The sequence below is a fragment of the Lepidochelys kempii genome, chromosome 11 (genome assembly GCF_965140285.1).
Source record: "Lepidochelys kempii isolate rLepKem1 chromosome 11, rLepKem1.hap1, whole genome shotgun sequence".
NCBI lineage: Eukaryota > Metazoa > Chordata > Testudines > Cheloniidae > Lepidochelys > Lepidochelys kempii.
Genome location: NC_136390.1, coordinates 49777176 through 49797931, shown reverse-complemented (window position 1 = coordinate 49797931; position 20756 = coordinate 49777176). Strand labels below are relative to the sequence as shown.

Here is a 20756-nt window from a genome sequence, read left to right as displayed (position 1 = left end):
TTCGAGAACCACTAGAACATGTTACTGTTATAGACAAACTTAATCTTGCCAATAGTGTTACTGCACTGGCCAGGAAATGCACTGACATTGCTGGCACCAAGGAACTGAGAAATAGAATGGGTAGATAAGAGGGAGATTTGGCTAGATTCCAAATCCAATACTGATCTCTCTTTCTCTCTCTCACTCAAATCTGAAGCCTCACATCAACGAATAACAGAAAAGCTAACAACTGTGCTAATATTCATTGTGAAGGGGAGGGAGTCACACTAATATATTTTAACCACCACATTTAAGTAGGAAAAATTACAGGCCTAAAAGTCGTTTATATATATATTAAATATGAACAGAAATAGGAAGATCTTTCCAACAGACTGATAAATGATTGAACTACTTTTTTAACCCAACCTAAAACAAAGATTTTGAAAGTTATGTATTGTCATTCATTCAAAATGGGAGCTGGATTCTTGGTGTCCTGACCTACAACAGACAGCCTCCTGCTGGCGATGCTGCTTATGTGTGGTCATGTCGGAGGTGAGCAGGAGCAGGAAGCTTCTGACAATTAAATATTTAGTAAGAAAGTTCAGCTTTCACTGATCAGTGTTTTCCTTTAAATACTTACTTTTAGAAATCAGTTTCACTGGGCCTCTCTCTCAGATGCTATTTCCTGTTGCTATGGGGAAAAAAGAAAGTCATCGTCCCGCCTCTCTCCCCCACAAAGACAGATCCCAAAAAGGGCAAAAAATGTCTATGGCAGCTAATTTAGCAATGGCATTCCAGATGCAAGAGTTCATTTTAGCAACACCAGAAGTAACCCACTAAAGCTGATGTTACCACTTGGAAGACATTTGTGCAAACTCACCCACAGTACCATGGATCTTAACGTTCCTTGGAAAATAATTCTGAAATCATTTGTTGAGTAATCAGTACAAATCTTATAATTAATGCAACAGTATTGTTACTTGATTTTTAGTTCTGAAGCAAGGGTTTTTTGTAAGGTAAGGAGATGGGGATAAATATTGGTTTTCCAGGAGACTATAAATTAGGAATCATTGGTATGGAGGCAATTTTTTTATTCAGAGGTCATGTAAACTTTATGTAAGCTTTACATTTAAAGCATCATATTGACCTATACCCAGGACTGAAAATGCTCCCTTCTAGAGGTCAAAGACAATGCCCATCCCCAAGTTTTCCTTTGGAGATGCAGACAGTACTAATTATGTATTCTGGTTTATAATTTGTATGCTAAGTGCTTTATAGACATATGAAGACAAGATCCCCACCATGAAAAGCTGCCAATCTAGACAATGTACAAATATGGCCAAGGGAAGAATAAGATGCAACGACAGGTAAGTGAACTGTATAGCATGTTATATTAATTCTATTACAGTTTTATTGCAGGGAAAGATGAAAGATAATATGCCATTTAGAATTCTTCTGCATGGAGGTCTAGGGCTTGAAAGCTATCTGCAACTAGCCACTCCTTTAGCTGAAACTTCTGGATCATAACTAGAGGGAACATATTTACTCTCTATCTCATACAAAATATATTTTATTTACAATTTGTCACACATTGATGTAAAGAAAAGTCAACATAATGATTTTAAAGTTGACAGTCTTTATTTACAACCTTGTTGGCAAAAGGTGTAGGGAAAGTTTAAAACATTTTAAACAGAGGCCACCAGAGCTGACGCCTTATCAACTCACGAATCCACATCTTTAGCATCCAGCTGAAGAAGTAAAGCATATCAATACCTACTGGAGCATGAACATCTTAATCTGTATCAGTTCCATTTAGAGTACATTGCTCAAATATTTTAGGCAGTTTCTAAATCAACTCAAAATTACTTATTAACAAATGCAGTTCTGGTGAAAAGGATGTTCATTTTGACTGTGTACTACACCTGGTAGTAATAAATCCACTTAACTCATTTATGCTTCCTACTTTTAGTTCAAAATTACATCTCATTTTCTGCGATGACAGCTCTCAATTCAATTATTAACTAATCTGAATATTTTACTATGAGATGTAGTCAAGAGTGGAGTAAAGGAAACTGAAGGAAAGTACTTCTGTTTTTTGATGTGCCCTCCAGAATCAGCTGGGGAAACCACAAACCTCCTGTTTAAGAATTCTAGATGAAAAAATGATGTAGTCAGTTTTCACTTTGTAAGGTAGACTTCAATTTTCTTATTGCATTTGTTTGTTCATTCTTCTAAATCAAGAGTGTTTAATTCTTCTTCTAGTTCATCCAAGTCCTCTCCAGTAAAAAGATTTTCATCAACAGGAACTGCATCTATTACTCCATTTTCCTGTTCTCCTTCTGCCTCGTTTTCTTCTGAATCACTTTGCTCCCCATTCTCTATTCCACCTCCTGAAGCTTCACTTAATTTGTTATCTGAAAATAAAAACAATTCTTACATCTATTAATGTTACAAATTCTTACAGTCAATCTATCAACATCAACTAGGGTCCATGCTTGAAGAATACACACCCATGTTTTGATGCAAAAATGCTGCCATACAGCTATTCTACTACGACTTACATATGTGGCACCTACTAATGCAATTCATCCCACTGAACTCAACAGGACTACTTGTGTGCTTGCAGGACTGGGTTTTTAACAGTTGCAAGTGAACACAGGTGTGCGTAAATGCAAGAGATTTTTTTACAACTCCTGTCCTCACCAGCTGGTTCATACTATTAAGTTATTACTATGGCTGTCGATTAATCGCAGTTAACTCATGCAATTAACTCAAAAAAATTAATCATGATTAATCGCAGTTTTAAATCGCACTGTTAACAGAAATACCAATTGAAATTTATTAAATATTTTGGATGTTTTTCTATATTTTCATATATATTGTATTCTGTGTTGTAATTGAATCAGTGTATATTTTTATTACAAATATTTGCACTGTAAAAATGATAAACAAAAGAAATAGTATTTTTCCATTCACCTCATGCAAGTACTGTAGTGCAACCCCTTTGTCATGAAAGTGCAACTTATAAATATAGATATTTTGTTACATAATTACACTCCATAACAAAACAATATAAAACTTCAGAGCCTACAAGTCCACTCAGTCCTACTTTTTGTTCAGCCAATCGCTAAGACAAACAAGTTTGTTTACATTTACAGGGGATAATACTGCCCTCTTCTTATTGACAATGTCACCAGAAAGCGATAACAGGCGTTCTCATGGCACTGTTGTAGCTGGCGTCGCAAGGTATTTACGTGCCAGGAATCCTAAACATTCATATGCCCCTTCATGCTTCAGCCACCATTCCTGAAGACATACTTCCCTGCTGATGATGCTCAGTAAAAAAATAATGCATTAATTAAATTTGTGACTGAACTCCTTAGGGGACAATTTTATGTCCCCTGCTCTGTTTTACCTGCATTCTGCCATATATTTCATGATATAGCAGTCTCAGATGATGACCCAGCACATGCTGTTCATTTTAAGAACACCGTCATTGCAGATTTGACAAAACGCAAAGAAGGTACCAATGTAAGATTTCTGAAGATAGCTACAGCACTCGACCCAAGGTTTAAGAATCTGAAGTGCCCTCCAAAATCTAAGAGGGACAAGGTGTGGAGAACGTTTTCAGAAGTCTTAAAAGAGCAACACTCCAATGCAGAAACTACAGAACCTGAACCACCAAAAACAAAAATCAACCTTCTGCTGGTGGCATCTGACTCAGATAATGAAAATGAACATGCATCGGTCCACATTGCTTTGGATTGTTATTGAGCAGAATCTGTCATCAGCATGGACGCATGTCCCTTGGAATGGTGATTGAAGCATGAAGGGACATATGAAACTTTAGTGCATCTGGCACGTAAATATCTTGCGACAGCAGCTACAACAGTGCCATGAGAATGCCTATTCTCACTTTCAGGTGACATTGTAAACAAGAAGCAGGCAGCATTATCTCCTGGAAATGTAAACAGACTTGTTTGTCTGAGCAATTGGCTGAACAAGAAGTAGGACAGGATGGACTTGCAGGCTCTAAAATTTTACATTGTTCTATTTTTGAGTGCAGGTTTTTGTACATAATTCTACGTTTGTAAGTTCAACTTTCATGAAAAAGAAATTGCACTACAGTACTTGTATTAGGTGAATTGAAAAATACTATTCCTTGTTTTTTTACAGTGCAAATACTTGTAATCAAAAATAAAGTGAGCACTGTACACTTTGTGTTCTGTGTTGCAACTGAAATCAATATATTTGAAAATGTAGAAAACATCAAAAAAGTATTTAAATAAATGGTATTGTATTATTAACAGCACTATTAATCACAATTAATTTTTTTAATCACTTGACAGCCCTTGTTATTACTATTATTCAATGCTGTATTTAAAGTCCAGAAAGGTCAATCAGGATCAGACTTTTATTTGGTAGCTGCTGTACAAATACATAGTAAGATGAAGTACTTGCTGTAAAAAGTTAGCTAACAAGTTTAAGGTAAACTTACAGATTTTGGAGTCATCATTCATTCACTTATTTACTAAAACAGGAAAGTGTAAAGAAAGGTGTTTCCTTTCCCAGTTTCAAGACATAATTTTTAAGTGATTTAAAAGTTAAACAAATACTGTAGTAGAAATGACTGTAAATATTAACTAGAGGTCAAAAGACAGGGCATTTATTTAATTAAAAACAAACAAACAAAAAAACCTGCCTACAGCAATTCCTTTCCCCTATACTAGAAAATATAGTTCTTCTGTATTTTCAGAACACAATATGTGAAGCAGCATTAAGATACTATGGAATAAGCACTATACAAATCTATCGAACATTTCTTCACAGCCTCTCTCTTTGTGGGTATTGGAAAACCTTTAACATTACTTCAAAGTACTGTATCTGTTAATTTAGTTATGTCTAAACAGTGACCTTACCATCTTTTTCCACTGAAGTGTATGTGCTGAATCGCTCGAGACTAGCCACAGTAATACCAGTCTCATCTACATCCTTTGGGACATACAGGTTCAAGTCTACATCATTTATCCTCACAAGATCTTCAACCTGAAAAACAAAAGTTATTTTCTTTGCATTAATCATTACTTTCCTGCAACTGATTTGTTAATTTTACATTTGACATCAACTTTTCTTTCTGCAGGTTTTATTTTGTTCAGTCTAAGTAACAGCAAACTAAAAAGGGCGCCTACTATTTAAGTACTAGCCAAGCTTCTCAAATTTAATCATTATTACTTTTTTTATGGAAGCCTATCAAAACCAAAAAGTTAAGTCTCTAAATTTTAAATGGTTACCAGCAATATGAGGTAGTTAAAGAGAGTTAATATTTACTTCTTTACCTCATCTTCACTTGATCCTTGAATATAATTAGTGTCGTCTGCTTCTTCATCATCGGCATCAACCAACTCCGGCCGGAACTCAAATACTTCACGTCCGCTGATCTATCCATGGGGAAGCAAGTAAGACATATTCAAACAACACTAAATGTTATCTGTACTGCAATTTAGAGAATAAAAGAAAATACACACGGCTTAATTTCAGGCCAGCTACCTCATTATAAAGTGTATTTCACTCTTTCCTCTTACAAGTAGTAGTATTTGAGTGGAGAACATACCACCAGTGCTTTGCCAGCTTTAAAATCTGCTTTCCTCCGTTCCATATCTTGTTCAGCCTTGTCAATCTTTTCTTGTCTTTTTCTTTTCTTCCATGCAAGAAAAGACTCTAAGGTGATTTTGGTAATGTTTGGTCCTAAGGCAGCACGCTGTGCAATAAAGGCATTAGCTTTAATCAATCTTTGTGAACACAATTATCTACAATATAATAGGGCAAGTTTTTCTTCACAAATTAAGAAACTGTCTCTTAAAATCATTCCCTCTTAAGATTTTTCTGTACATTAGAAATACTTAATGAGATTTTTCTTTTGACTTTCTTACTAATAATAAACATGCATTCATGCAGTCAAATTTGAGATTGTTTGACTCAAAGAAAAGTTTCAATAGGCTACATCCAAATCTATTCTACTAGTATAGGTAACCTGGCAATATTTAAGAAATGATGGTTATGTGCAACCTTAAAATATGGTATGAACTAAAGGTGTCACTTTCAACGGCAACACTTGTCCTGGCTTTAGAAGAGATATTATTAAAAAATTCCCAAGTTCCTTTTAAACAATAAGCACAAACACCACTAGATTTTTCTTCTGGTTTCAATCTTTTCAACTCCCTGATTTTGTCTACCAGCTTAAGACAAAAAAAACACACACACAGAAACCCAGTCTTCAATAGTGCCTACTATTCTCAGAAGCTGCATTTCAGTATTACAAGTCAAAATTCTGACCTAAATCATTGCTGCCCTCTAGAGGTAAATATTCAGTTAAACTTTACTTTGTATTCTTATCTGGTGAATAAACTGGAGAAATTAACAGTTTCAAAAGAAAGACTTGATTATTTTCAAAGAATCACTGAGTATATTTCACTCTAACGCCCAAGTGGATACAAACATCAGTGAGTACCATTTTTTTTTTTTTACTCTGTTGCTAGAAGAAAAGGAGTACTTGTGGCACCTTAGAGACTAACCAATTTATTTGAGCATGAGCTTTCGTGAGCTACAGCTCACTTCATCGGATGCATACCGTGGCTTCCATCGGTATGCATCCGATGAAGTGAGCTGTAGCTCACGAAAGCTCATGCTCAAATAAATTGGTTAGTCTCTAAGGTGCCACAAGTACTCCTTTTCTTTTTGCGAATACAGACTAACACGGCTATTACTCTGAATTTTGAACATGTGCCTCTTTTCAGAGTACTTTGTTAAAAATAATTAAACCATACAATATTCAGGCTTGAATGACTGAGTTAGCTATTACCTTACCTCTCTTTCTATTAGATCTTCTAAAGAAACTTCATCTTCTTTTTCCTCCTTCTTTTTGTCTTTTTTTAGTACAAAGCCAGGAGGGAGAGCGTGGCGGTACATACAGTTGTCTCCTCCACCAGGACAAACCCAAAACCAGCCATATTTGTTGTTTTCGATAGCATCAAGAAAATACTTGCAGACCTGTATTAAACAACAGTGGTTATTACCCCTGAATCCTACCTTCTCCTCCCCAGCTACCTACACTGGTAAAGTGAGTTTGTCACATTAACTCAGGAACAGTATTACAACAATGGTCAGTAAATCACAGCTAGTCATATTACATTTCTGAGCTACCATTCAAACAGAAGTCCCAAGAAGAAATATTTTTGAATGTATTTAGACTAAAGAACAATGGACAAATGTCAAAAGAGTACAACTGATTAATGTATTTAAATAAAAAACTACATTTAAAGTTTTCAGCAGCTTTTTCTGTTAAGGCGTCTCAAATTTGGGGGAACAGATGGCTTAAAAGACTAGTGATTGATTGTCTAGTGGTATAAATCCAGTGTCTCTGTGTGAAGCGAGTTGGTCAGGTCTTCTAGATTTTAATTTTAATTTAAAAAGAGGCCATGGTTTTGTATGTTTTTGGCAGTTTCACACTGATACAACAAGAATGTAATGAGAATGGAGACTATACTCTACGACCCTTTCAACCTTGGAGGTTGTCCGTTCCAGGTCAAGTTTTGAAGCACACTAAAGGGACAGCATGCATTCTTGCTGCAGTCGTACACCCATCTCTACACAGAACACTTCAGTTGCCAGAGCTGTGAATCTGGCAACTTTAACAAGCAATGTATTAATTTTACTATAGATCCCAAGCTGTTCTTTCACATTTCACTTCCAACTGTGTCATGAGTAATATTTAGTTATTGTGAAATAACATAGCATGAATACAACTACCATTTTCTTGTATTTTTAGTTTGTATGGATAACAATGTGGAATTAGAAGAGTGAAAAACACAAAGGTATAAAATATTAAAGATTTAAACTGATGCTAGTTAAGGCAAGATAAAATTAAGGTCCCAATTTAAAATATCCCATCGTTTTGGAGCCCTAAATACTAGAAAATCCCTTCTAATTAGTGATTTTTTTTAGACTTAGCATTACAGAAAAGATTAAACTGTATGCACTGATGTAGGACACTCATGGTTAGAATATTTCTTTGTTCCCATCTATTAATCTATTAGCATCTTAGGTTCACAATCAAAAAGGTAAGATGTGCAAGAGAATCAATCACATAAGTAATCCTATTGGCATATGTAACTATGAACACTTAAATCTTGAATGTGGGTAGTCAAATTACATCCAGTAATGTACCAGGATTACTCTTCATACTGTTTGTGAAATCATTTCTATCTTAGAAAAAGATGCTTCTCATACCCAAATATGCACATAAAAGTATATATTTATAATTATAAAAGAGCCTTGCTTATTTCAGAAATATGTCAAGATGATAGAATAATGCAAGTCAACCTTTATCCTCAAAAAGCCTTTATAATATTCAAATAAAGATTTCAAGATATTCTAGTAGAAAAATCCAGTACCTTTCCAAATTTAATTCTCTTTAATGATAGCTAATAACTACTGCAACTCAATTAAAGAAAAGGACATACTATTTGAGTTTTGGGTTTTTTCTTTTCCGCCTCACCATGCTTCTTGTTCACCACCTCTTCCAGCTTTTTCTCATCCCAATTATCCATTGTATCTAGATATAAATAGTAAAAAAGTTGGTTTTACTTACATCTCAAATTATAACTAAAATACCAAACCTCACAATCAAACTGCTTTGGATTCTGCAGTTTAACTGCAGTAAAGGAAAAGCAATACTGTCAAGTTTAGGTTCTTAATTATGATTTTAATAAAGAGGATTTTCAAAGCCTCACATGCTTTTATTTATTCGTAAAAAGTACTTTAAAACTTCTTCTTTGAGAGCATTTTAAAGAATTTACACCTCTTCCTCCACATAAACTCATGTTTCCAAAAAAAGGAAACATGGAATAGTAGGTGGGATGGTGCCCAGGAAGGAGGTAGGGGGAAGACAGCTCAAACAAACACATGAGCAGGAGAAGAGAGGCTGACAGATATAAGTCAAGGTAGGAAGTTCTTTATCATCTTTGGTGATACAGAAGAAGCAGCTATTAAAGAAAAGAGGCTGTGAAGGGTTGGAACACTAACAAGAGCAATGAAGCCATATGTGTTGTCCTGGTGCACCACTTCAGTGTGTCAAAAGGTTAAAACATTACCCAGCAGGAATGGCATACAACATTGTGTTAGTGCATGACAACCACAAAAGAAAATTGACCTGTCTTAGTGTAGCTCTCTAACCCATGCTGAGCAAAAGTGCAAAGCCAAACAACACTCTATTTTTGACTGATCAGTGCTGATGGGGAATGAAGCCACAGACAGAAGCTTCCCAAGCAACCTGAATTTAAAATACTGTTCAAACACATTATGCTACTACTAATAGCATATGTGCAAAAAACATAATAAGTTGCAGTTCATTTGCTTTTTCTAAAGTCTGGGTATTTTTAGAAGCAATTGGAAACTAAAAGGAGCCAATTCTAGATGACTTGCCACCTCTATATTGTAAATATTCTACACCACCAGAGTTTAAGGACTGCTGCCCTGTAGCGCATTGTCTTTATTATACTAATCCATCAAAGTAGGGACTAGAAAAAATTCTCTTGCAGGTAAGAAGTTGAGTGATTTTTCTTTTTTAAGTCAGCTCAATATTATTTGTATTACCAACCACCTAGAAGTCCCAGGCATAGGCCACGACCTGATTGTGCTACGCATTGTATAAACAGAACAAGAAGACTATTCCTGGTCCAAAGAGCTTATGAACTTATTATTAGAACTTTGGCACCTGTAAAGTATGTTGGCAGTTATTTTCCAGAAAGAACATACCTTTTTCAAGATCTTCATCTCTTGCATCAATGTAAACACTGCGTTTTTCACACTTTCTCTCCAAAGACAAATCATGAGAAAACTTGCACTTATCTCCTTTAGTGCACTGTCCTTGCTTGAAGAAAGCACAAACTACTGATTTGGGATCTGCACCTGTGTCATATGAAATTTAGTATTTTAGTACGGTTTCCAGGCAAAACACTAAGTCGCATTTAAAATGATTTTCCACATTTTTTTTCAAAAAGCATTAAACGCAACATTTCAGTTTTTAAACACCAAACAGTAGAGCATAGAAATTCAAAGTTAATTTAAAAAAAACCTGGAAGTTATTCACAAGACAATTACCATCACTAACTTCTCTCAGTCTGCTTCAATACCACTACCAAGCTGCTGTCTTTCATGTACGTATGCTTCCGTACCTACTTTGTTGTTAGGTTTGTTTTAAATGTCCAAATTTAAAGGCATTTTGATATTTAAGAAAGTCTGGCATCAATGTGTGGCTTAAGTAATGCATGTGACCTACTCTTAGCTTATTACAATAGGTACTAATTCAAGAATCAAATTCACTTTATAACTATCAACTGGGTTAATCAAGTTTCTTGTACTTAATTCCAATATTGATTCATAAGCCATGATATTTTCAGTGGCAACCAGCTAGCTCCAGTGCAACATAGTTAATGGAAATATCAAACATTTACACAGGCACTGAACCACTGCTATGGGATGTATTACTATAGCAATGAAACTATTAGGATTTAGTCTTAATGAGGCAGTGATGTTTATGGTTAGGGTGGAGTACTGAGTGTCAGGCAAAAAAAAAAGTACGATTTGGCCAATGATCTGATCTGACACCTAAGGGCTAGTCTACATTATACAGGCTCTGCTGATAGTTACATTGGCACATTACATTATAGCTCTACTGGCATATTCCCCTAGTCCAGGTGCAGTATATGCCAACAGAAGAAGTTCTTCCTGGTGGTATATTACCACCAGCTCCCCAAACAAAATTAGCTATGCAAACAGAAGCACTCTTGTTGGCGTGTCTGTATGTACACTGCGGTTTTGGCTGGCATAGCTAGGTCAGATAAAGGGTGTGGTTTTTCTCACACCCGTGACCGACACAGCTATGCTGAGAAAACTTTGTAGTATAGATCTAGCCTAACACACAACAACCATGACTGTTTTTCCACTCTGTAAAATGGGGATAATGCTAATTTAAAGTGTTCCTTACTTACATAAATAAAATAATCAAATTGTTATACTTTTACAAAGAAATAGACACCACTGAACAGTAAAGGGCAGCACACAGAAAATGAAAACTATATGCAAGGCCCCTGGAGCAGGGAGTCCACAACTGGCATGGAGCCTGTAAAACCAGTTCACTGCAGCCTCTGGCACAGGAACAGTTTCAGAGAAGGACAGTGTTAGAGTGAGTGTACTACACTCTAGCAATCTCCAGGGCAGAGAATTGGGGAACCGCAACTGGTTCTAACAGCCCTCCACCCCCAACTCTATTGTACCAGTAAAAACTGATGCAGCACAGAATCTGCTCCTGCAGCCTGCCAATGTTGATGAAGAAATCTCCATTGAAATCAGAGCAGATTTCCGTACTCAGATCAATGACATTATGACCTCACAATGGTTAGCATTAAAAGGTCACGTAATATAACCTTTTATATCCATTTTAGTTTTATTTGTTAACAGAACGGAATTTTTAAAATAAAAAAGTTAGAACTGCTTGCTTATAGATAGGAAAACTGACATTTTAAATATTTTTTTTAATGTGAACTATATAAAATACTAACAGAATTAGCTACAAACTAAAATGTTACATTACTCTTAATTTACCTTTACTAATTTTCTGGGCAGCAACTACAGGTTTGAAGAGTTCATTTAGTTCCTGTAATTCTTTCTTCTTATCATCCTTCTTTAATTTCTTGTCACCTTCAGCTTGAGCAGCCTATAATAATCCCAGATTTGAAGTGATTGGTAAAGGATATTTAGAACCGTGACATTATTCACAATCTGTGCACTACAGCTTCAAAGATAACATAGCATGCAATATTAATTATATGTCATATAGAACGACAGTCACTGATTTAGGAGGTGTCAGCATTATTCTTTTCCTAATATTTCCTTGTATTAATGGCCAGGGTGCACTAGCTAGCAAATGTCAGGAAGAGCTAAAATAATTTCTTTCCTCTCTTTGGTTTGAAATGTAACAGCTAACATTTTACAAGGGCTAAGATATACTGATATGATTGAAGGACCCTTTTCTATTTTTGTTCCACATTTATGGAATAGGAAATCAGGAAATAAGTGTCATTGCTGGCACAGGACAGCCATCTTCTAGCAGGACTCTAGCAAACATAAACTGTCACAGTAGAGGAATAACTGAATTAAAGACCCAGCACCAACACTCAGCCCAGTTACTCTTGCCCAAAATCCACAAAGGTAGAGACTCTACTATTAAAACCCTAAAATTTATGTTTTCGTCTTTCCTTTTATGTGTATCCACAGCAGCCAGCCAGGAAGTTTGGCTTTGAAAGTGGTCTTATTCATCTACATCACCTAGCCAATATTTTATTTTATTGTGTGCAGTTCTTCAGCATTACAGTGTTCTGTTAATAACTGATGGTGTACATGGCAGGAAAGCTTAGTTTCATTTGAACTGTGTGTGAGGAAGAGACAATGTATAAAGTAGAAAGGGAAAACTATTTCTATGACTACAAGGAAGACATTGTGAACCTGCCTCCCCCTTCTAGTAGTTTAAAAATCAAGCCTCATCATCATTAGTCACTGTTACTTAAGCTGGTAGGAAAAAAGACCTATACCCCAATACCTGGACCAGTACAGAAGAACGAAGACATGGGAAAATAGCATGTACAATTAATTAGTTTTAATACGCCTGATTCTCCTCCCAAAGTTGTTAATGGGACTTTATACCTAATGGCCCAGTCAGAACTGAAGTCATTGGTAAACAGTCATTTGAAAGAATCCTTCTCTCTTTTTCAATATATTGTCATTCAGGCTCTGCAGTCTGGATACTTCTAGGCAGCGGCCTAATTTGATGCAATGCAGAATTAAAAGCAGACTCCCCTCTTCCCTAAATGATGCACGAGATTTCTAACTTTCAAAATAGTTATAAAGGTAAATTGATCCTGGGCTAACAGTCAACCTAAAAAAGATGCTAAATTATCTTTACAATTTTGATTTCTAATGACATTCAATCTAGAAAAGCCTATTTCGATCCTACTTTGCATCTGATGGATGAAATGGCACCTCCACACTTGTCAACTATAATAAAAACCAATATGTTTAGTGATTTACTCTTTGGAATTACACACACTTATTAGAGTACCTTTGTTACACCTCTAGGGTTAGAGCTGAAGTTGTTTCTTAGCTCGACAGCACTTCCATTTGTACCTCAAGACATGCCTGTCTTTGACTCTTGAGGGTTATTCACAGAGGTATGGCCTTGGGAGGTACAGCACTGTATTAGGATTAGATGTTGAAAGTTGTCTTCCTGGACTTCTAGGTTTCCTGGCTGTTTGGGGAGAAAAGTTTCAACATCTAATCCTAATACAATGATGTACCTCGCAAGTCCGTAAGACATACAAGGATATACCTTGCCCAGTTTCCATTTTTTGTTGAGAGGAATTCTTCTCTTTTGCGCACAGCATTGTCAGAAAGCAGCAACTGAGCGAAATCAACAGAAGCCTGGTCAGTTTTACAATTGCTATTCAGTGGTGGGCAGCTGTGAAACTCAGACGAACCAAAAAAGAATTTCACAGGGCTCTACAGATGATCTAGCTAGCGACCTGCGCCTCATGCTGCAGAGAAAGACAAAAAACCCAAGGTGTCTGACAATCTGACCTGGGGAAAATTCCTTTCTGACCCCACGTATGGCAATCAGCTAGACCCTGGTCTTGTGAGTAAGACCCACCCAGACACCCGAGAAAAGAATTCTCAGTACCATCACATAGCAGCCTACCTTCCCATGCTGTGTCCCATCTCCGGCAGTGGCCTAAAACCACAGAAATCGCTGGCTGGAAGAGACCTCAAGAGGTCAGGACCCTTCCCCTGAGGCAGGACCATACCTAGCAGGTGTTTGTCCAACTTGTTCTTAAAAACCTTCCATTACCTCCCTTGGAAGCCTATTCCAGTGCTTAACAATCCTTACAGTTAGAAAGTTTTTCCTAATATCTAACCTAAATCTCCCCTGCTAGAGATTAAGCCCACTATTTCTTGTCCTACCTTCAGTGGACCTGGAGAACAATTGATCAATATCCTCTTTATAACAAACCTTAACTTACTTGAAGTCTTATCAGGTCTTTTTTTCTCAAGACTAAATATACCCAGGTTTTTGGTTTTATTTTTAAAACTCTTCCTCATAGGTCAGTTTTTTAAAACCTATCATTTTTGTTGCTCTCCTCTGAAATCTCCAGTTTGTCTACATTTCTCAAAGAGTGACGCCCCCAACTGGACACAAAACTCCACCTGAAGCCTCATCTGCAGCGAGTAGAGTGGGACAGTTACATTCTGTGCCTTACTTACAACACCCTTATTATTACATCCCAGAATGATATTAGTCTTCTTCACAATTGCACCACATTGTTGCCTCATATTCAATTTGTGATCCACTATTACTGCCACACATTTGCTACTTAACCTCCACTCCCTAGCCAGTATTACTGCCTAGCCACCTCAGATGTTTTAGCCCTCAGAATGGAATGGAGGGAAAAGACTGCCTTCCTGACCCGTATAGGTGAAAAAGAGCCACTTTGTTTCACTTTTGTTTATAATTAGGTGGTAGTTATTTACCTTCAGGTTTCACACACTAGCGCAATAATACAATGTTTGGATTAAAAGCATTTCATAGGAATGTTTGCTAATCCTGTTACCATTGAAAAGCTTTTTAAATATGGAAACATCTTCACTAGTTTTTTAAACTAGTTTTATTAAAAATGTACATTAAAAAATTATAGATTTGGAACTATGTTATCCTTTAACTAGATAAACATTAACTTAACAATAATGACAAAGAGCATTAGTGTCTGACAATTAAATAGCTATTATTTTTTAAAAAAATTTAAACCAACTGAATAAATTAAAATTGTGCTAGCCAAAGTAATAAATCTTATCTCAACAACATCTCATTACAAGTCTATGAGAGACATTATGATTGATAAGAGATAATTACAAATTCAGTGCTTACCTGTCTTGGATTTTGTTGACCAAATTTAACTTGATGAGTCACAGCCTTGATAAACTTCTGCTGTTTTGCTCCTTTCTTATTCTTTAGACCAAATGTTTTGTCCTAAATTAGAAGAGATTTGTATAAGTGATGCTTCAGCTACTGGACATTCTATGAAAAGTTCAATTTAAGTTACAACAAAAATGTACTGTTCCTCTCAACTTATCAATACCATTCCCACCCTTGATTTCCCCAAAGCTACTCTGATCTGAGGAACAGAATGGGCAATATTTAGTCTTGCATTTGGCAAAGATTGAAGGTCTTATATCAAATTAAACACTAGCTCTTAAATTAAAATAGATTTTTTTCAATTTAAACAAGCCATGTTATTTCTCAAAGGTAGCATATAGCATTCTGAAATTACAGTTAATTCTTTTTTAGTCAAGAAAGAGCAAGAAGAGTATTCAAAGATTTAATTAAAACTAATTAAAAAACCCTATGGCTGTAACTTCCAGTTCAGTAAGTGTTATTTAGTTTTTGAATGATGTAATCTGGTCATATCATCAATAATGAGGTAAAAGTCTATATTTAAATATAGAAGGCCTGCATGGAGACAGAATTAAAAGAATAAAAAAAAACCATGATAAAATAAAAGATACCTCAACAAGGATTTGGTAAATTAAATAATCTATCCCAACAGGCAATTATGATTGACTGAACCAATAACATGATGCAGCAGTTGTAAAATGAAGAGAATACAAGCTTACATTCTATCTGTTAAACTCAGTTTACCATCCGAGTTGCGTGTCATTTTGAGACTCAGCTCCAAAACAACTCGTAATCCTTTATTTTCCCTTTGGAGATTTCTGTACTAACTGAAGTCAATTTTACAGATCTGTAAAACCTATAGGGCTTTTCATTTAAAAAGAGGTTAGCTTGCATTACTCACAACTTTAACTTTGACTTGTGGAACAATATTATTCCCAAGTAAAGTTCAACGGGTAACACAAAATAAAGAAAGACATTGTCTATTCCAGTGGTTCTCAACCCAGGGGCCATTTACGGTCCAATCAGCACACAGCTGCGGCCCATGTGACATCCTCAGTGCCAGACATGTTTATTATATATTTATATATATAGTGTGTGTGTGGAGGCAGCCCACAGAACATAGAAAGCTGCATATATGGCCCACAATGTTCACAAGATTGAGGAACACTGGTCTATTCTATTGAGAATGATAGAACAGAAAATAGACTAGAGGAGTATTTAAAACACAATACTTTCTGGGACCACCAGTTTCAAGTTTTGGGCTGCAGAAAAAGGCTTCCCAGTTAAATGCACTAAGCTATGGGAAAGACAGAAACTGCGTATGTGACCTTAAAATGGACTTGGAGGGTCTGCTGATTTTTTTTGGTGAAAGCCATTCCATGGCATTTTTGTAAGAGCAACAGTTGCCCTAGGGTGTCCAACCAAAAGCGTCTCCCCGTTACTGCTGATTTCTGTTATGGCAAGGTGTGCTTGTCACTTGCCTCCCCGAGAGGTGCTGAACCAAAGGGTCCTCCAAATTAAATCAATGTCTTCAAATTATCTGAATATTTGTGCCCCAAAATTTTGTAGGACAGCAAAATATCCATGTAATCCTTTCTTGTCCTGCATTCTTTTAACAGTTTTCCTTTCCATTGCTGTAGTTCCTCTGCCCACCCATCTTCCTCATGTGCCAATGTAAGACACCATTAAAGTAGTATTTTACGAAGTTTCACACTATAACAGCATCTGTTGAAGAAAAGGCACCTGCTTTCTGTGTGTTCAATCCAAAAAGTTGCTGAGTATCCCCCATTCCATGGAAAAAAGTGTCTGCTCACACTCCTTTGCAGCAATTTTTCTCCCTACATTTTCAGTTTGTTTATGGAGGGAAGAGCGTCTATCTCAGTTCCATTCAAATTTTATATAAAACCTGACAACTCCCTATACGCTCCTATCTGCAGCAGTGTATTTTTCTGTGACAGCAACGTCTATTTAAAGCCTATCTTTGGCTTTGATTTAATTCTATTTATTAGAAGCAGAAAAATATTTTATTGCTAGTCACTGAAATTAAAAAAAAAAAAGTCACCCAATGATAACATCTTGGTTAACACAATTTGGGAAATGTTAATAAAGAAAAACACCTATCAAAATAACCAAAATTTAAGTAAATTAGAAATTGGTTACTTTTTATTGAAACCACTAAAAAATAGTGCCAGCACTCAAGCTCACAAAGTTTTACATACTAATTAACTATCAATAATAATAATGGATTGGTGAGTTTTTGGTGTATATTTCTAATAATTTGTTGCTTTGCAATGAACGTATAGCTTTTAAATACAACAAACATAAGGCCTGGTCTACACTATAAAGTTAGGTCGACGTAAAGCAGCTTATGTTGACCTAACTCTGTAAGCGTCTACACTAAAATGTCACTCCCACCGATGTAAGTCGCCCACTATGTTGACTTAGGTCATGTCTACACTAGCACTTATGTTGGCAAAACTTTTATCATTCAGGGTGTAAAAAAAACAAACACAGCCCTGAGCATCGTGTGCACAGCGCTATGTCAGTGGGAGACGCTCTCCTGCAAACATAAAACCAGCTCAACGAGCAGTGGTAGCTATTATGTTCTCTCCTGTTGGCATAATGTGACTACCCAAGCGCTCTTGCAGCGGTACAGCTGTACCACTGTAAGCTTGTAAGTGTAGACACTGCGTTACTTACATCATCTGTTGGCTATCAGCCCCACAAGGGCCTGACAGCTAGGACCTCCCAGTGGTGGGGCTCCAGCTGTCAGCCCTGCAGTGAGGGGCTCCAGTTGTCAGTGCCCCCCAATGCCCCAGAGAATTAAGTCAGTGGAAGCACTCCTGGTGAGGACCCACACAGCTGACAGAAGGAATACAGTATGGATGTCGACTTAATTTTGTAGTATAGACATGCCCTAACTTATGAAAAAAGACTGATTCACATGTGGCATTATTGCCTCATTTTATATAATGAATGTCCCTTAAATACACCATTACTTTACATGTATTATCGTGTTTGTGATCTCATTTGAAATGTCAAAGATAACTTATATGTTTTTTCAACTACAAAATAAGAATCTTTGCGGACTAGAACTCTTCTATAACAGAGTTCAGCCAGAACATTACTAATTCAGCAACCAGCACTCCAAGATAATCATTACAATCTAAAACAGTTTAAGGAGTGTAATAAAAAAGAACAATTGCGTGAGGGTAGTTTGTAGCATTATATTTAAAAGGAAAATTGTTAAGGTAGGTAGATCCCAAATCTAACGTACCCGACCCATCTCCAGTCAGTTTGCTTAGATATTTAATTCTCTACTTATGCTCTTTCATCTCCCCCAAAAAGTCATATTTTCAGCATTTCAGAAGATATTCATTCACAAGGAAGCCCAATGACAAATGAAGCTGTGTAATGTTACAAGTGTTATTAAATAAAATTATAAACACTGAAATTTCTTAACAGTCAAGAATAGCTTTATGAATGACAGACATTGTTAGAGGACCAAGAGAGCACAAAATGTCACTACCTAATAATCTTTAATTTATTCAGCCTAGATTTGCGAAATAAGTATTTACCCCCTGGCTATTACATCAGTTGACATTATGCCCTGCCACAAGAGACGACAGGCCAAGTTTTGAATTGAGATCCACGTACAGAGTGATTTGATTTGACTGGCATTGCAGACATACATCTGAAAGAGCTGAGCCCTGAAAGCTTTCTAACACCTGTGCTCTAATGTGTCAGAATAAAAACTTTGACCAACCCATCCTCAGGCTGAAAATAACCGACCCTGGTCTATTTACGGGATCCAATGAAAAGAGCAGTTAAAGGGCCACGGACGAGCCAGGATGCGTTAGCAGATGTGACTGGTGCCTTGGAAGAGGAAGGGCGGCAGAGTCCCCCCAGAGACGCCTCCACAGCCGGTGGCAGCATCTTCTACACTTTTGTTTTTAAGCTTGTTGATTTAAAAACATTTTCATTAAGTTGTTTCAACAGCAGTGGCCGCCCAGTAGCCACTTCTCCGGGGGGAGGAGAGGAAAGAGCGAGACCAGCTCCGTTTCTACGGCAAGCCAAGGTTGATGGTTTAAGGCTCCCCCAGACGGCGAGGGGTCAAGAAAGGGCCCGGGAAGGCGAGGGGACGGACAAGCAGGTGGCGGGGAAGAAGAGAGGGGGAAGGAGGAGGGTGACGGGGCCGGATCGGGGCCGAGGAGCAGGGACGGGGACTACGGGGTGCGATGGGCAGCAGGGGCCGGCGGAATACGAAGGCGACGCGGGGACACACCGGAGGCGTGACATGGGAGAGACGGTTATGGACTCCCTGTTCCCCCTCCCTAAGCTACGGCTCCGCTCTCCCCATCCCATCGCGCCTGTGAGGCGCCTCAGAGGGCCTGGCTACCCCGGCTCCTGCCGCTGCCGCCTCCCGGGCCCCCCTCCTCACCTCGATGATCTTCTCCTTCTTTTTCTGGTCCGCCTTCTTATTGGGCCCCGCCGCAGGTGGCGGTTTCTTGGGGGGCATCTCGGGAAAGGGGGGCAAGCCCCTGTCCGCGCTCGCTCGGGTCCTCTCAGCGCCGCGGCCGGAAAGCGCACGGGGACCGACGGGCCGTAGCGCAAAGCCAAGCAATGAAAAAGCAAAGGAAGGATTCCGTTTACGACAGGCCGTCAACGACCACTGCCCCGAGGCGCTCTGCGGAAGGGGTTGCGCGCGCAATCTGAGGTGGGGAAGAGCGTACAAAGATACGTCCCACGAGCGAAAAATCCCAACGATGCCGGAATCACGTGACTGGGGTGAGGCGCGGTTGCCCTGGCCGGCTCCCTCCCCCCACTGCTGAGGGAACGGTCAGTGGTCACGCGGGGCGGGCCGGAGCCTCGCGCTCTCAGTCGTGGTCCCGTGGCGGAAGGAGCAGGTTCCCTGCGCCCCGCCCGTCCCAGCCAGTGCAGCCGGCGTTGGGCCGCGGGCCGCTCGGGGCCTCCCCGTTCCGCCGGCGCTCCTCGGCCGAGCCCTTACTGCAGGTCGGGGACGTGCCTGCGCCGCCCTCCCTTGCGGCCTCGTGCTGACTGCCCCGGGAGCTGGCGTCTTGCGAGGGCGCTGGTGTGGAGCTGCCGCCAGCCCAGACCGGCCTGGCCTGGGAGCCCAGGTGTGTGACCTGTAACACGGCGGCGCAGGACTCCGGCCCACGGTGCTATTCCAGCGACGTATGACCCCCCCTCCCCCGCGCCTTCCCCCTCAGTCAGTAATATGCGTTTTCCCTACTCAGCTGCCTAAATGTACAGTGATTTACAGCAAATTCAGCTATCCGGTGACGTACCTAACGCCTCTCCCCGAAGACAGCCCTGCTGGTGCTTTTGGAAGAAGTGTATATTAAGGAGAGAGGTGGACAGAGGGTCCCATTTGTGAGGGGAGGTAGGGAAAAGAGGATGGAGACCTGACTGGGGGGCTGGGAGACAAAGCAGCAGTGAGGCATGTGGCCTGGATTGGCTGGGGAATGAAGGGTGATAATAGATTGAAGGGTGGCAGTTTTGCAACAGAAAAGCTTCAAAACAGACTCCAAAGAGAAACTGCTGAGCTTGAATTAATATGCAAACTAGATACCATTAAGAAAAGGAGTACTTGTGGCACCTTAGAGACTAACCAATTTATTTGAGCATGAGCTGTAGCTCACGAAACCTCATTCTCAGATAAATTGGTTAGTCTCTAAGGTGTCACAAGTACTCCTTT

The 20756-nt window shown here is 38.6% G+C and overlaps 1 protein-coding gene and 1 long non-coding RNA gene across 7 annotated transcripts in view; one reads left to right on the top strand and one right to left on the bottom strand.

The window, feature by feature from the left end:
* Positions 1-1598: 1598 nt before the first annotated feature.
* On the bottom strand, positions 1599-19710 carry ZC3H15 (zinc finger CCCH-type containing 15). Of its 2 annotated transcripts, XM_073306106.2 has the most exons (10): positions 19479-19706; positions 15011-15112; positions 11641-11752; positions 9793-9945; positions 8499-8590; positions 6844-7026; positions 5591-5737; positions 5316-5417; positions 4899-5025; positions 1599-2393 (listed from the first exon to the last, which is right to left on the bottom strand). In XM_073306106.2, exons 1-10 carry the CDS (start codon positions 19554-19556, stop codon positions 2203-2205), a joined length of 1287 nt encoding a protein of 428 aa, XP_073162207.1. In that variant the 5' UTR covers positions 19557-19706; the 3' UTR covers positions 1599-2202. The 2 variants fall into 2 exon arrangements, with proteins under 2 accessions (XP_073162207.1, XP_073162208.1); XM_073306107.2 differs by lacking the exon at positions 5591-5737 and having other exon boundaries at positions 19479-19710.
* Positions 19055-20756, top strand: part of LOC140895717 (uncharacterized) — a 78398-nt gene continuing 76696 nt past the window's right edge. For 4 of the 5 annotated variants that reach the window (XR_012154318.2, XR_013634426.1, XR_013634424.1 and 1 more), the window contains exon 1: positions 19055-20175. This is a non-coding gene — a long non-coding RNA (uncharacterized LOC140895717). The remainder of the gene's footprint in view (positions 20176-20756) is intronic. The other variant, XR_012154319.2, reaches the window with a different exon arrangement.